This window comes from Nuphar pumila, chromosome 16, assembly GCF_984573655.1.
Source record: "Nuphar pumila chromosome 16, dmNupPumi1.hap1.1, whole genome shotgun sequence".
NCBI classification, from domain to species: domain Eukaryota; kingdom Viridiplantae; phylum Streptophyta; class Magnoliopsida; order Nymphaeales; family Nymphaeaceae; genus Nuphar; species Nuphar pumila.
This window is the reverse complement of record NC_143264.1, coordinates 15,486,568-15,504,451: the sequence shown is the minus strand read 5'-3', so window position 1 is coordinate 15,504,451 and position 17,884 is coordinate 15,486,568. Positions and strand designations below refer to the sequence as shown.

Below are 17,884 nucleotides of genomic sequence, written 5' to 3'. Positions count from 1 at the left end.
GTTAGAAAAATATCTGCCTAATCTTTAATATACTTCATGACAAATATGCTAGTTGTGTAGGCTGCATCTTCTCTGCATGTTGGGTTCCATACCTTTATCTATTGCTAATATATATCATGAAAAAAAACTTGCAAACAGATAAGGACCTCCATTGGTAGATAAATTTGCTTTCATTCATTTCCAGTGACAAGCGAAGGCCACTGAGTAAACTGAAAGTGTTGCTGCTGATGATGATGATGTTGATGATGTCAGTTTCGAAGCACATCACTATTTGGATGTGGGTTGATGTTGATGATGATGTATGTTTTCTTCGATGGTGATGATGGTCATGTATTGTATCTAAGCCAAACCATTGATCATGATGTAGTGTAACTAAATACTCATGTAAATGAATGTGGTTGTAATGTATCGTTCAAATTATTTATAATAACGAGTGCTAAATATCTTATGACTATTACTAAGAATGTTAATGATTACAACGACTTACACTAATGAAAGTTAAATGTTAAAGTGATAACGATATGTACTAAAGAATACAAAATCCTGCAATGATCATTACTTATGAATGCAAACGATTACAATGATTTACAATACTGAAAGTTAAATGCTAAAGGCATAACGATATGTATTAAGGAATACAAAATCCTGCAAAGAACATTACTTAAGAATGCAAACGATTACTGCGATTTACAGTACTGAAAGTTAAATGATTAAGCGATAACGATTTATACAAAGGAATACAAAATCCTGCAACGATCATTACTTATGAATGCAAATGATTACAATGATTTACAGTACTGAAAGTTAAATGCTAAAGGCATAACGATACGTACTAAGAAATACAAAATCCTGCAAAGATCATTACTTAAGAATGCAAATGACTACTACGTTTTACAGTACTGACAGTTATATGTGCGAGCGATAACGATTTGTACTAATACAAAATCCTGCAATGATCATTACTTAAGAATTAAAATGATTACAATGATTTACAGTACTGAAAGATAAATGTTAAAGCAATAACAATTTGTACGAATAAAGACAAAATTCTGCAACAATGATTACTTAAGAATGCTAGACATTTCAATGATTTATACTATTGTATTATAAATGCTGAAATGATTGTAAACGATTGTAAACCATTTACCTCATTTAATTGTAGACCATCTAAAATGACCTTAGCATTATATTGCTTTACATTAATTCAAGACCACCAACTAATCTTTGAAAAACCACAAATCGCAGGGCCATACTTATGTCGCAATGCCACAATATGCTCCCACGCTCAGGTCTACAAAATCAATATATTAGTAAGACTATAACCTTCAATAATTTTTTCTTTATTATGCTCCCACACCCAAAGCGATATACACAATGATGGTTGTATCGGTCAAGTTAACTTGATTTGTTCTTTACTAAGTCTAAACATCATGTCGATTTGTTTATTTTTTCTTTTCCGCCATTTTTGAATGTCATTGTATAAATCACGATGGAAGGTATCGTTTCCTAGGACAAAGCTCGTGAAGGAAAATCACAATAGGATATTCAAACAGATTTGGCTCGATTATTTGATGGGTTTAGGTGGGATGGTTGTACAGATCGTGATAGAATACCTTCTATAAAAAAAAAATCGCGATCTCTTATATACAACTGATTGCAAGCCAATCGTGGTCTCTTATAAAAAACAAATGCGATCACTTTTATTTATGAAGGTCGAACATTATACTGATCTGTTCAGTGGCACTTGTGTGTTATAATTATTAAAAAAAGAATTAAATAATTAAAGAATATCACGTTACAAAAAATAATTATAGAATTACAACAAAGAATTATAGAATTATAATAAAAAATTATCAGGATAAAAAGAATCGTTATCGTTTATTCAGTGACACTTGACGTCTCATATGGACTATGACATACAAATCGTCTCTTTCTTTTTTTTGGTGGATTCTCTATCCTTGGCGGCCTCTTGGTTTCCTCGATCTTATTATAAACACTGGTCATCATCTCTACCAGTGACTGCATTTGTCTCCTCAAATTGCTCACCTCCTTCCGTAAGTCCTTATTCTCCCTCTCTAACATCTGGAACCTTGTGTCGGAGACTACGTTCTCTTTTGTGAGCTCTGTTCGCTCCTCATCGTGTATTGTTACTGAGATAATCATTGTTATAGCCAGAGGGAGACAATGGACAAGTTTTCTATGCTCGAATGCGATATGATGGGGGACAAGAGAGAGGCAAGGGTTCCCAATATTCTCAATCTCCAGATTTCGATGCATGGGTTCTCAATATTTTTGGAAATAGTCAGGATCATATTGTCGTTCTTTATAATCATACGCTATGGCACAAACACTTCCTTTGTTCCAGCTATCCAATTGTTCCTTGTAACGTTCATGCTAATTCACGTTCCTAGCTCCACCACTATTCATCTTCTCACTTCCACAGGCTTCTTTAGGATAGATTGTCCCAAGCCAGATTGTAGGAGAACTCGACTACCATGCTGTAACTCGGCTTCATAATTGCTAAACAACCAAATATCGCAGTCAAACAGTCTCGCAGCCTCAGCAACAAGCTCTTGGTCCTCGTCCTCCGTACGGTCTCCACACAACCAGTACATTGGAGATTATGGTTTAGGTACAGACAATTATTCATGCTAATGAATGCTAAATATTAAAATTATTTATAATAACGAGTGCTAAATATATTACAACGACTGTTACTAAGAATGCAAATGATTACTACGATTTATAGTACTAAAAGATAAATGCTAAAGCGATAACGATTTTTACTAACAAAGATAAAATCCTGCAACGATGATTACTTAAGAATGTTAAACATTTCAACGATTTATACTACTGAATGATAAATGTTGAACCGATTGTAAACGATTTTAAACTATTTACCTCATTTAGTTGCAGCCCATCTAAAATGAACTTAGCATTATTCTCCTTGACATTTATTCTAGCCCACCGACCGATCTTTGGAAAACCACAAATCGCAGGGTCACACTGAGGACACAACGCGATAATATGCTCACACACCCAGACCTACAAAAACAATATATTAGTAACACTATACCTTCAATGAGCTTAGTATATAAGTACTAAATATGTAATAAATAAATACCTGAACAAATGGCCAAAACTCTTCGACGGTTTCCATACCCTTACTTGCACGGTAAACTTGATTGTACAAGTGTGCAAGCATAGCAGCACTCCATGCATAGTTGTCGACTTCGTCTAAGTCTTTCAGGTACTGCAGCCACAAGTAACTTATTCTCGAACCAGAACAATCGAAAAATAAAGTAAGACCAAAAAATTAATGAAGGAAGCCGCACAACTCTTGGTCAGCTCTTTCATATGCACATGTAGCGGACTAACATTCCATTTATTACAGAAAGAAAAAAATTTCATCGATATAAAATTGCTTCCACCAGAAATACAGTGACTCTAGTCATCCATCGACATTCTTAGGAGGGTCGTGCACTTTTTTCTTGCATTATAGTTTAAATCCCGTAATAGGATAGCACTGCCATGACATTTAATGCTAGTAATCCGCGCCACATCTTCTAAGGTCATGGTGATCTCAAAAGAATCAAACTAGAATGTGTTCGTTTGTTGATTCTACTTATTTACCAGGTGGGTCATGGTGTTCTAGCACGTTTCAAAATAATGTTGGTCCAAAAGGCCACTGAAGTGCATATTTCGTAATCGATCCTTCTGATATGTACTTAGCTGACCATACCATGATAGAACTACAGTCCACTGACACCGCCCTCCGAGCTTTTCACCTGATGCTTTACTTCTCTTCTGATCTCCCTGTAACACAAAATAAATATTGTTCATATCAATTGTAAATTAGTATCATTTGTACTTATACACCTAGTTGTAGACAGTAATTGCTATAAATAATAATCATTGCATACACACTATCACAGTAATCGCTATACATAGTAATCGATATCACAGTAATCGCTATACATAGTAATACCTATCACAGTAATCACTATCACATGAATCACTATCATAATAATCGCTATCACAGTAATACCTATCACAATAAATCGTGACAGACAAGACCGATTTACGTACCTTGGTTACAATTTTCTCCTCTTCATCCCCTCCCTCCATCCTCTACCTTTCTTGTTGCTCCGCCACATCCCACTGCTTTTCTACTTCTCCCATTCTTCGCTCCATCGCCTCCTTCCTCTGCTTTTCAATTTCTTCCTTCCTTTTTATTTCTTTCTCTTCCACCTCCTGTTTTTTCCTTTCTCTTACCTTCTCTTCCTCCTGCTTCTTCCTTTCTCTTTCCTTATCTTCCTCATCCTCCTTCTCCTTATTTAGCCTTTCTTTCTCTTCCTCATCCTCCTTCTCCTTCCTTTGCCTTTTCTTCTCTTTCTCATCCTGATGCTTCTTCCTTTGCCTTTCATCTTCCATCTTCATCATTTGTCTTTCTTTCTCTTCTTCCTTCTTCTTCTTCAATTGCATTTCCCTCTCCTCCTCTTTATTCTTTTTTTGCCTTTCCCTCTCCTCCGCCTCCTTCTTCATTTGCCTTATCCTTTTTTGCTTTTCAAAATATTTTTGCTTCATCAGTTGCCTTTCCTTCTCTTCCTCCTCCTCCTTCTTCAATTGCCTTTCCCTTATTCTTTTTTTGCTTTTCTTTCTCCTCCTCCTCCTTATTCTTTTTTTGTGTTTCATTCTCCTCCTCCTTCTTTTTCCTTTGCCTTTCCCTCTCCTCTGTCTTCTTTCTTTGCTTTTCGTTCTCCTCCTCCTTATTCTTTTGTTTTTCCTTCTCTTCGTCATCCTTCTTCTTCTTTATCTTTAGTTTTTCCTTATTCTTCCTTTGGTCTTCAGCCTCAATATTTGATGAATAATCCTCCACATAATATAATTCCAATGCTTTCTTCCTGTCTTTATCATTCTCAATCTTCATTATATTTTGGTATCTTTCATAACGCTCATATAAATAGGACTGACAAATAACTTCTCTAATATTCATCCCATAGAACGAAGGGTTATTTCTTGTCTGACGAGCTGTAGACATTGCTAACCTGCACAACACATAAATTTAACCGCATCATTATACATTACAACCGCCTCTCCAAGTATAGAATAATACAAATTATCCCATTCGTTAAACAATCACCAACATTACAAATCGTCACAATATTTGGCTTCATAAGTAAACATCGTTGTAAGATTTAGCAAACTTAAGTACAAATCGAGGTAACTTCATAAATACACATCGCTAGTGCTTTAAATATATAAATAGTTGCTGCTTCAAACTTATAAATCGTTATATAAATCGCAACCTTTGTACATATCGTTGTAATGTTTGGCTTCATACGTATACATTATTGTACAATTTATCAAAATTAAGTACAAATTATGGTAGTTTCATTAAATCATTACTGCTTCAAATGTATAAATCATTCATACTTCAAACGTACAAATCATTATAGAAAATTAGCCTTCATAAGTACATATTGTTGAAATGTTTGGCCTTCATCAGAACAAATCATGCTAACTGTTTTTTGACGCCCAGAAGGTGAATATGTACAAATCGATTTGTTTCAGTATGAAAATACGTGTCATTTAGCATGAAGACAACCACCTAGTTGTAAGATTTAACATTCAAAATTGCAAATTGATTTGTTTGCATAACGAAACCTTACACGAAACTCATCAAAATGATTGGAGTTTTGGTAATCTGACAGTGGAGGAGAAACACCCAAAAGGGAGACGCAGTCGATGGTGGCAACGATGCTGCCACTGCATAGACAACGACAAAGGATGCTTCGACGACAGCAGACGACGTCAAAGGGTGCTCCGGCGGCAGTAAACGAAGGCAAAAGTTGCTCCGGCGACATCAGACGATGGCATTCCGATGGAAGTAGACAATGGCAAAGGAGGGTCCGGTGGCAACAAACGACGACAAAGGAGGGTTCGATGACATTAGACGATGATAAAGAGTGCATCGTCAAAGAAAGCTCCTGTTACAACAGAAGTTGCAAAAGTTTACTGTTTAGGGCAAAAATGGAACTGTTGGACTATTTTAAGAGTTAAGATCATCCTTCCTTTCTGGATCAAGAACAATTTGGTCCTTTTCTCGAACCAATGTTTCACTTTTCTAGATAAAGGGTATTTTTGTCCTTTTTTTTCAAACCGATGTTTCACTTTTCTAAATGAAGGGCATTTTTATCATTTTCTTCAACCATCGTTTCATGACGAGAATGACTGTAAAGGGTACTTAAGTCTTTGCAACTCCGATGCTAGGTGATGCCGACACACATAGGGATACGAGTCCCACGTGCTTATATACCTGACGCTCATTTAGACCCCCAACAGGAGATGTAGCTAACGGCGATCTTGGGGGGGGGGCATATAAGAGCATATAACCTGCTGTGGCTTCAGGCCGAGCCGAAACTGAATTTAAGGGCCCAGGCCCGACCCATGACAGGCTAAGCCGAGACGCTCATTGCTCACCTCCACTCGTGAGGCTCAACCAAACATGCCCTTAGTATTAACCCGAGAACAATTCAAAACTTTATTGGACATTGCAAACTCACAAACTTTTGATGTGCACATACTTGATTTAAGCCACAAACATCCGTTATTCAAATCGAACTTACATAATGGAACTCTGGAACTGGATAACCCCGACTCTCGATTTCTGAGACCATTTACTAGCGGAGAGAGTGAGAGTGAGAGTGAGAGTGAGAGAGAGAGATGTCCGACTCTGACAGCGAGGGAGAGAGCGAACTGAATGGAAACCCCAACGCCACCACCAGCCCATCTGCTCCCTCCTTCTCACCTTCAGGCGCCCCCTTCCTCTGCCTCGCCAGGTTCGCCGGAGACGCCGCTGCTGGTGCCCTCCTCGGCTCCGCTTTTGGATACGGTCAGCCCCCCTCCTCTCTCTCTACATTTATTATCTTCGACGACAATCTGCGTGTTTCCTTCTTGGTTGGTGGCTTAAGCATTTCAATCTTTCCCTTTGGGGAATTCTGATTGGGGCTTTTTGGATTTTTTTTGCCATACGATTTCTGCATGTTTCTCATGTAAAACCTGATTTTTTTTGGATTGAAGATTTGATTGTATTGGTGATGAAAAAGGAAAAACACTAATGTAACATGATGATGGTCCAAGCTGTAAGTCTTGTTGGATTGAAAATTTGATTATAATGGTGCTGAAAAAAGAAACTTACTAGTCTAACATACTTTTGTTTGCACTTGTAAGTCTATAAGAAGCACAAAGCTTCTTCCCTTGAATTTCCTCGAGGAAGTTAGGATGACCAGGGAAGGTTAGTGGGTTTCGACAAGAATGCTGAAAGGACCTACGAAGCTGATGTTGCATGTTTAGAGTCACCACATCTTGTTCAAGCTGAAGGCGGTGTTATATGTTCAGACTTCAGAGTCTTGTTTTGAAGCTCAATTCTGATCTGGCTGTCAATAGTTGTTTTCACTATTTACATTTCGAAACCTTTAATAGACGAGCTCGTCTTGATCTTATCCTACACATTGATCCTTCCATGCATTGCTGTCTTCTTTCTAGCCCATGGAATACGACAGTCATTGTGTAATGGTTGTAGTCATCTTCATAATATATACTAACCATATCTGGAACCTCAATCCTGCGTTGTCTGTTAAGAGAGGAAAAGGGAAAATATATATTATCTGTTTTCTCTATATATGTATATATGTAGAGAGAGAGAGAGAGAGAGAGAGAGAGAGAGAGACGAAAAGCGATCAACCTTACTTAAAAGTGAAATTCAACAAAGCGTTGAGACCCACAAGCACAAACACAACAGCATAACATGAGAACACCAATAACAAAAAAAAAACAGAAAAAACCTGAACACAAAACAAAAAACTCATCCAGGACCACAAATATCTATATGAGGATCGGTTGGTGGCAGAGACAGGTCTTTGAGATATATGCGTAAGATAGCATACACATCACCCAAGACCCTATGGGTCAAACGATTAAGGTTGAACGGGACATCCCAAAAAGTAGCATCATTTCTGGCCATCCATATGAACCACCACACTGTAAATAACCAAACTCTCCAAATAGTCCTCCACTTCTTTTCGCGTCTAATTATAGCAGGGCGGAGGATAAGATCTAACGCAAAACAGCCCTCCTGCATAACAACTGATAGAGCCCTCCAAGTTTTAGAAAACAATTCTTGAAACACTTCACACGACAAAAAAAGATGTTGTGTAGTTTCTTCAGCCTGTCGACAAAGCACACACCAACTGGGAAACTGAAAACCCATCATCTTGATATTGTTATGGGTCTGTATCCCGAAAAGTAGCATCATTTCTGGCCATCCATATGAACCACCATACTGTAAATAACCAAACTCTCCAAATAGTCCTCCACTTCTTTTCGCGTCTAATTATAGCAGGGCGGAGGATAAGATTTAACGCAAAACAGCCCTCCCGCATAACAACTGATGGAGCCCTCCAAGTTTTAGAAAACAATTCTTGAAACACTTCACACGACAAAAAAAGATGTGTAGTTTCTTCAGCCTGTCGACAAAGCACACACCAACTGGGAAACTGAAAACCCATCATCTTGATATTGTTATGGGTCTGTATCCGGTCATGAAGAATCAACCAAGCCAATACCTTGGTCCTCGGAGATGGTCCCTTCGCCCATAAAGCATTGTTGGGGATCCAACCTTGACCTGGAGGTAAAAGAGAACGGTAGACCTTGTGGACTTGGAAAACTCCCACATTCGAGACTGCCCATTGAAGTCAAGATCCGTCTACCCCCACGTCCAAATCCCTGTCAAGAAACAAACGCAATGCCCTAAACCACATTTTCCTCAAATGCGATGTGTATGGTCCACGAGCTCCCCGACGAACAACAAGAGAATCGATTAGACCATATTTTAGCCGGAGGAAGTTTGCACATGCATCTTGTGACGTATGAGCCAACCAACACTGCTTCACAGCCAATGCCACACTCCTTTTACGCAAAGCAAAAATTCCTAAGCCAGCCATAGTCCTTGGCATAAAAATGGAGTCCCATCCCACCAAGTGCCTCTTATAAGGTCCATTTACACCACGCCATAAAAACCTTGACAGGACGCGCTTAAGCTGGTGCTCAACATTGATAGGCATGACACAGACCGACATGAAAAATTCAGGAATTGCTGACAAAACATGCCTGATCAAAGTAATTCTGCCAGCAAGAGACAAATATCTTGCACGCCAAGACTGGAGCTTAAGACACACCTTGTCAACAACCGATGCCCATGATGTTTTAGAGGTTGGCTTGACTTGTAGGGGGAGGCCCGAGAGAGAGAGAGAGAGAGAGAGAGAGAGAGAGAGAGAGAGAGAGAGAGAGCAGTGCGGTCAGTATTATGATACGATACTATATATTGTAGTATTGGTGGGAGAACTGATGGGATTTAAGTAGTAAATCTTATTTGGTCCGATTATCGTACCGATACTATATGTATCGTACGATAAAAGGGTGTATTGTAAGAGTCTAGCCTTTTTATTTATCTTTTACTTTTCCGGCACCGGAAAAATGGCGACAGACCACTCATGGGGGGCATTTTTTAGCCCTCAAGGGTCATTTTGACCCCATTTTTTCATGCTCCCTCTCCCCAAACCCCTTTTCTAAGCCTACCTACCATATTTTGAGATTAAATATACCTTAAAAATTGGGGCGTTTGCTGGATATGAGTCCTATTAGTGTGATTTGCATCAAATTTCACCTATTTCCGTCCTACCCAACCTTTTTTCTTGCTTCTAATGCTCAAATCTCATCCATTTCCATCCTACCCCACCCTAGAAATTGAGGCTTTTGCTAGATCCGAAACCTAATAGCGTGATTTATCCTAATCTAGTCGTTTTTATCATACAGACCATGGTTGCCAGTTGAGGAAGCGGGAGCGGGAAGCGATACGGGAAGCGGGAGCGGGAAGCGAGGCACTTTCAAAATTTTAGGAAGCGGGAAGCGTCTCGGAAGCGACCTAGGAAGCGTCTCGGAAGCGACCTAGGAAGCGTCTCGGAAGCGAGGGGGAAGCGAAAAAAATAAAAATAAAAAATAAAAAATAAAAAAATTGAAAAAAACAGGGGAAGCGTGGGGGAAGCGAGGGGGAAGCGTGATGGGAAGCGCGCTTCCCATTAAAGGGAAACACGTCCCCCATTAAAGGGAAACGCGTCCCCCATTAAAGGGAAACACGCTTCCCAAAAAAGGGGGACGCTTCCCCCCACGCTTCGGAAGCGCGAGGTTTCGCGCTTCCGAAGCACGCTTCGGGGAAGCGCGCTTCCCCTTTTAGCTAGGCGCTTCCGGTAACCCTGATACAGACACATTTTGTGCCCTCTAACTTTCAAATCTGAACCCTGGAGTGTTTGATTCAATGCATTTGGAGCATGGCTACATCAAGAGATCCGTCATGAGATCATTATACACCGGTTTATGAACAAAACATGATGTTGAACCGGTGCAACTATTGTAAGAGGCAGATTCATGGAGGCATTTCAAGGATGAAAGCATCATTTAGTTGGCACAAGGAAAGATATAATTGCATGCACTTCTTCGAATCTGTCAAATGCTTTGAAATGGTAGATGCATGAGATTTTGAAGAAATCTCAAAGGAAGAGGCAAAAACAACAACAAGAGGCGACAAAAATTGGGGGCTACGATGTATCCCAACCTTGGGAAGATCCATAAATGCTACCTGAGGCGTATGGGGAAGCAACTGACAATGTGACCGGCCCCACTGAGTAGGAGTTTGAGTTTTTACGACAATAGAAGGGCAAGGGGGTTGAGTTGGGGACAAAAAGCAGTGGTACTGGATGTGCACCATCTCGTGGTGGACCTGGTGGTAGTAGTAGGGGAAGGAGGAGAGGATATAGGGGATTTACGAGTTCAGGGCATGGGATTAATACTTATTTCCCACCTAGGACGACCCCTAGAGCTCAACTAGATATACGTTATGCCATGACCTCCAAGCAAATGATTGAGCAGACAAATCTAGCAGTTTGGCGGCTTTTTTATGAGACTTGCACACTATTCAACGCTGCAAACTCATATCATTTTCAGGCTATAGCTGATCCAATAGCCAGTATAGGAGCTGGTTACAAGATGCCCTCCTATCATGCATTGAGGGGTAGGATTTTGAAGCAAGTTGTTGCATAAGTGAAGCGAGTCTTGGAAGACTATTGCTTCACCATCATGGTAGATGGGTGGATGGACAGGCGATAATGAATCTGGTAATTTTTTTTGTTTTCTTGTTCTAAAGGTGTTATGTTTTTTATATCCATTGACATGTCTATTAGACAAAAGCTGACAAATGAGTTGTTGGTGGAGGATGTTAAGCCCGAATATGTGGTCTAATTTATTACTGATAATGCAACGAACTTCAAAGTTGTTGGATTAATGATGCATGAGGAATATAAGTGCTTTGTTTGGTGTCCATGCACACCACATTTCATTGATCTTATGCTTGAAGATATGGTGAGATGGAGAGCATTTTTGAGTGAATTGAGATGTGCAAAAAAGTAACAAAATTCATTTATAATCATTTGGTCATCCTAAACTTGATAAGGAGGTTTACTAAGGGAGTCAAATTAATGTACCCTGCATTGGCAAGGATTGCTATGAATGTTTTGACCAGAGTTGCCAATCAAGGAAGTGGGAAGCGGGAAGCGAGGCACTTCTAAAATTTTAGGAAGCGAAAAACATAGAACGACTTAGAAGCGAATCGGGAATTGTCTCGGAAGCAAGAAGATAAGCAAACCGGATGTGAACCAGGATTCAAAGGAGAAACAAAGAGGGAAGCAACCTAGGATTTGAGTGGGAAGCAAATATGAATCGAAAAGGAAGTGAAAATATAATTATATATATATATTTTTAATTTAACAAAATCTAAGATTTATGTGATCACTGACAAAATAAAACATGAGTAGCTAAAAACTGAATCGTATATGCAAAGTGCAACCATTTAACAAATGAATCTGTTGCATGCGTTTAATAAATAATACATAAAAAAAATTCATAATTCATATTCCTGTTGCAACCATTTAACAAACACATCCTATTGTAGGCATTTAATAAATAATACATCAAAAAAATCCATAATTCTTATTCATGTTGCAACTATTTAATAAATGCATCTTGTTGCAAGCATTTAATAAATAATATATCAAGAAAAATTCATAATTCATATTCCTGTTACAACCATTTAACAAATGCATGCAAGCATTTAATAAATAATACATTAAGAAAACTAATAAAATTGATTAAGAAGCGTACATTTTTCAAGAAACAAATCAAATGACTTGTTATTTGAGGTTGTGATTTCTGCGAGGTAGAAAAATCAATAAACCAAAAGATTACATGGAGATATAGTTAATTTTTTAAGTGCACAAAGCAAATTATGCATTTAAGCACTAAAAACATAATTTAATTTCAAGCATTTCAAAGGTATAAAACTTTAAAATTAACATAATTCACTACTTCACTTTATCATGTAAACTTCAAAACAAAAGTACATATCACCAAAATCAAACAAATAAAATATTACAAGTCCATGACAAAAAAGTCACCGCCAAACGGCCAAAGAAACATAAGAGTTTCCAAGTTGAACTACTCCAACTACATAATAAAAAAAATTTCAAGAATTCAAGAGTTCATTTTAGTGTCAATAATCAATAATCTATCAACTTTCTCTTCCCCTTCAGGTCAATAATCTGGATGAACTTCCTGCCTCTCCACGTCCTTCATGCCCTCCATTCCTTCCACTTTCTTCATTTCCTATAATAAATATGTTAAAAACTTAAAATGTTATTTTTTTTTAATTTAAAACATAAACAATACATATATAGAAGAAAGTAAAAAAAAAAATATAAGATACATAACACATACCTCGCCTAGGTCTCCTGTTAAAGAAACGATCAATCCGCCCTTAGGGAATTGATGGTCACTCTTGTATATTACTAGTTGGATTGATTTGAATCCTCTTCAACCTCATTTGTGCATATTATTATTGGAGGCAATGGAGCTCTTGGTTGTACACCTTTGGTTTTGAAAATAGGGCTTGATTATTGTGCACTATCATCCAAGTGTCTCCAGCGCATGTCCTCTAATCTTAACGTATTTTCTTCTACAATAGAAAGTTCTAAATTGATATCTCATTTTCGATTATATACTTCTTTGTAATGATTGTTGCACTTTTTTATAACAAGAATACAAAATATGAATACTAACAAATAATCAATGATGCATAAGTATTTTATAAGATATCAAAATAAAAGTATAAAACACTTTAATTATACTTGTCAATCAATCGAAGATTCGAATGGATATACACTATGGTATCAACACGATCTTCATTGAGTCTATTTATTTTAACATTATAAATGTAGCTATAGGTGCTCCACATTCTTTTTGTAGAAGATGTGCTAATAGGTTGAGATAAAACCTTAATGGCTAATACTCTCAACTTGGGTGTATCACCACCATAAAAACGCCATAAATTATTGACCGACATTGTAGGATTCAATGCATCAATTCTTGCTGCATTCCAGCTAAATCTTCCACTTCTCGATGCAAAAGCCACAAGTTGTGACCTGTAAAGTGAAGAGAGTTCTTCATTTCCACCAAATATGACATCAAACGCAAGCATTGCACAATATAAAATATTAGTCTGTTTTTGCAGAAAAGAAAAAGATTGGTAAGCAATAATAAGAAAATGCAAATGAAAGAATAAAATAATTAAATCATTAAACTTTAAACTTTAAGCTTTATCAAATAGATAAAATAAAATTTTTACCTGGAGAAACTCGTTTGACCCCTCTTGGTGCTGGGATCTTGAGATACTCTGACTCATAATATTTCAGAGTAAGCATGTGAGTTAGGCTATAAAGGGACACATTTATTCTATTCAATCTATTTGAGATAGTCCTATGAATCTTTTCATACAAATTTAGTTGTCATTTTAGATTGTCTTTGATCTCCCCAAACATATCGTCTATGCCTTTATACACTTCATTAATTATAGGGTCTTCTTGACCACATAATTTGATCATCTTATAGATGGGTTTTGTGAAAAATAATGCTAAACAAATAAAATTTTAATATTCTTCATCAAGAACAACTTTTTTTGTCATAATCAGTGTTGTAAGTATCATAACGTATTGTACGTACGATACAATACGATATGTATCATTACTTTTTGGTTTTGCTATATGATACATACTCATATTGCGATACGAGTGTGTATCGTACTTATATTGGGTGTATCATACGATACACCCCTATATCGTGCCGTATCGTATGATACAGGGTGTATCGTATGATACAGGGTGTATCGTATGATACACCTTTGACACACTTTAAAAAGGCCGAAAGTTACTTTTTTTCATTTTGGGTTTTAAATACCTTTTGAGGGCCGACTTCTCCATTTGTCTAAAGGCTATTACAAGGGCATTTCCACTATTTTTTCACCCAAATAAGTGGGTTAAGGTAAAAAAAAAGTGCATTTCCACCATTTTTTTACTCAAGAAAATGGGTTAAGGTAATTTTTTTTTATTATGAGTAAAATTACAAAGCTACTCTCCAAAAAATTTATATCAAGGTAGAAATCAAACTCCACACTCCTTCAACAAAGATGACATAAGATGATCCGGCATGGCAATGGGGCACTCAAGTAATGAGTGAAAACCGATTGAAAATCGAGTGAAACTATTGCCATAATATTTTTGTTTATGTAATATTAAAGTATGAGTCTTGTAATATGTTCTTAATTGCAAGATATTTAATATTTTGGATTGTTCTTATGAGATAGTTGATGTTTGATGATGTCTTATGCAGCTCACAAAGACATAAATGCTTCATACGTGATTTTATGCAATTCATAATTGTTTCACATAATATGATTTTTTTAGAATTTTTGCTAAATTTTTTAATTTTTCTTGATTTTTTTGGATTTTTGTTTTTTTTTATTAAAAATTTACAATATTTTATGATATGATACGATACGGTCTTAATTTGGGCCTAACCGATACGCGTAACGATACGATACTTACAACCTTGGTCATAATAACTATCATTTTCATAGTCCAATAAGTGCATGATTGCTTCTACTCACTCCATCTATATGATATAACTTTAAGCCTCAAGTTCTCCCTTACGTCAAGCAAGCACTTCAGAGTAATATAATATGAAGCAAACCTTGCTTTTGTAATCTTTATTAGCTCTAATTTTTCATTGCTTCTAGAGATTGCTAATGCTTTTGAATGATTTGTGATATACTTCACAATTTCTTTACTCTGCAAATATGTCTCTCCCAACCAATGAAACTCACGTGCCAAATATTTAAAAATCAAATTAAGGGTGTGCACAACATAAGGTAACAAAAAATATACTTGTGTTTGTCTCAATTCTTCACCAGCTAACTTGCAATTTGCTGCATTGTTTATAATCACTTGCACCACATTAGAATGTCCCATTATTTTAAATCCAGTCTTCAAAAACTCGATAATATTTGTAGTTGACTGTTGTAAATTAGAAAAGTCCCTCGCATATAAGAACATCGACCTAAAATAATTTGATGCAAGTATAATTATCAGGTGCTTGTTCTTTATATTTGTCCAACCATCTAAGACGATGAAAACCCCAAACTCAAACTTTTCTCGAAATTTACTTAAGTCTTTGTAGACATACTCCTCATTGTCAAGCAACATTGTTCGGGCTTTTTTATATGACGGAATCTTATATCCAGACACTTTACTAACTACAAATATCATCTCTTCCTAATACGGTAATTGAAACACATTGAAAGCTATATCATTTGCACATAAAAACCTAATAACTTTATGATCTACATCGTCTCTTTTTATCTTTTTAAAGGTATCATAAATATCAACAGTGCTTCGACTTCCATTAGAGGCAAAAAAAGATGGAGTCATAGGCTTCGGTTTATCAATTCTTGATCTTTTAAACTGAAATGTGCCTGATGAAGCTTCCACTCATCGAACTTGCCTCTTAATTTTTCTTGCCAACTCTTTATCTTTCGCAACTACAGGACAAAAGACAATCCCAACACTCTTTTCCTTTGGAGCTCACATGAGATGTGCAAAAACTCGAGTATATGACCCATGATAAATAGTTTTGCAGTGCCTGCACATAAACACATGAGTTCCACCTTGCTTTCTTTGCCCGCTCTTCTTTTGTTTCCATACATGGTGCCATAACACTATTGTTCTATGCATGCTAGGTGGTTCTGTGTCATCTTAATAGTACCTATCTATGTCATATTCTTCTTTATCTTTTTAATCGAAACAATCTTCTTCTCCTTCCTCAAACTCATATGGACAATCGGGCTCCTTATCATTTCTGTCATTCCAAACACCATTAGCAGATTTATGCTCCAAATTGCTAAGAGAATAATTCTCATTACCATAATTGCCGAGCTCGTAATTTGTGATAGTCATTAGTGAAGCAAAGAACAAGCACATATACCTGCATCACAAAAGCACATGCATCAGTCTAAAGACTCTAAACTAAAGTTCGTCAAGAATTAAGATGCATGTGGAACCAAAACTATATAACATGAGCACAATAAGATGGTAAATGCCTTTGTGTGCATCCGAGAGACAACCTTCAAAATGGTACCATTCCACTATTTGCGGCACTACCATTACCGAAAAATGTTTGTGCATAGAATCATGCCGAAATAAATGTACGTAAACAAGCGACTACATAGAAGTAGACTTTGGGTCTCCATCTATATGAATGCTTGCTTTCTACAAACCAAGATTTTAACATGCCAAAAGTAGTCAAGACACCAGAGTTATAGCACTTCGAGTGTAATCATGCTTTGCAGAACCTCTCTTAAGGCTCAACGACATTCAATATGAATCACCCTTGGAAACACCTTCTGCCATCCATACTTTGCATTTTAGACGGGCCAAGAATCCAAACAATAAAAATACCTATGTTATAAATAGTGTTGGCAAGGGAAAAATAGCAAAAAGATGCTAGTAGGTCATACAAAAACAAGCTAATACATCATACATGTCCATCAAAATTTTAATCATAAAACATAGTAATGCTTGTTAGGAGAAAGTGGCAAAGAGAACCAACATATCATCTATGAATCTAAATTTTTTTAACTATTAAAACACACAAAAAAATGAGATAGTTTCAAGCATCCACAAAAGAAAAGGAAACTGAGAGACAGTGAGAGCGAGAGTGCACGAGAGAGATAGCGAAGGAGACTGAAAGAGATAGAGAAAGTGACTGAGAGAGACAGTGTGAGAGCAAGAGAGAGACAGTGAGAGAGCGAGAGAGACGGAGAGGGATAGCGAGCGAGACTGAGAGAGAGACAACGAGAGCGAGAGAAACAACGTGGGAGACAAAGAGTGAGAGAGACATAGAGAGAGACAACGAGAGAGAGAGAGAGTGAGGGAGAGGGATAGCGAAAGAGACCGAGAGACAGTGAGAGTAAGAGAGAGAAATCGGGCATACCTGAAGGCCCTGAAGAAAACCATGGTCACGGAGGTCGTCGGAGCTCGTTGAACGTCGTCGGAAGCTGCTGGAGAGTCGCTGGTTGTTGGAGGTTGAGACTCGAGAACGAGAGAGATAGAGAGATTGGGAAAATCGAAACCCTATTCGAATTTCCCTTTTATAAGGGAATAATCAATAATAACCATTATACCTTTTAAAAAAAGGGTATTTTACTACTTTTTTTAATTTTTTTGGTAAAAAAAAAGAGGCTAAACATGTCCATACAAGGAAGCGGGCTTCCCATTACTAGGAATCTTGCTTCCCACACTAAATCAACACTTCCCTTGGCATTTCAGAAGCACGGCTTTCGTGCTTTCGAAATGCATTTCAGGGAAGCACACTTCTCCATGCCCTG

The 17,884-nt window shown here is 37.3% G+C and overlaps 1 protein-coding gene across 1 annotated transcript in view; it reads left to right on the top strand.

Moving 5' to 3' along the window:
• Positions 1-6,645: 6,645 nt before the first annotated feature.
• The window catches only part of LOC149813005 (chloroplastic import inner membrane translocase subunit TIM22-2-like), a 37,403-nt gene continuing 26,164 nt past the window's right edge, over positions 6,646-17,884 (top strand). Inside the window, exon 1 of the mRNA XM_089990988.1 lies at positions 6,646-6,895. Coding sequence (XP_089847114.1) covers positions 6,727-6,895 — 169 coding nt within the window. The 5' untranslated portion in view covers positions 6,646-6,726. The remainder of the gene's footprint in view (positions 6,896-17,884) is intronic.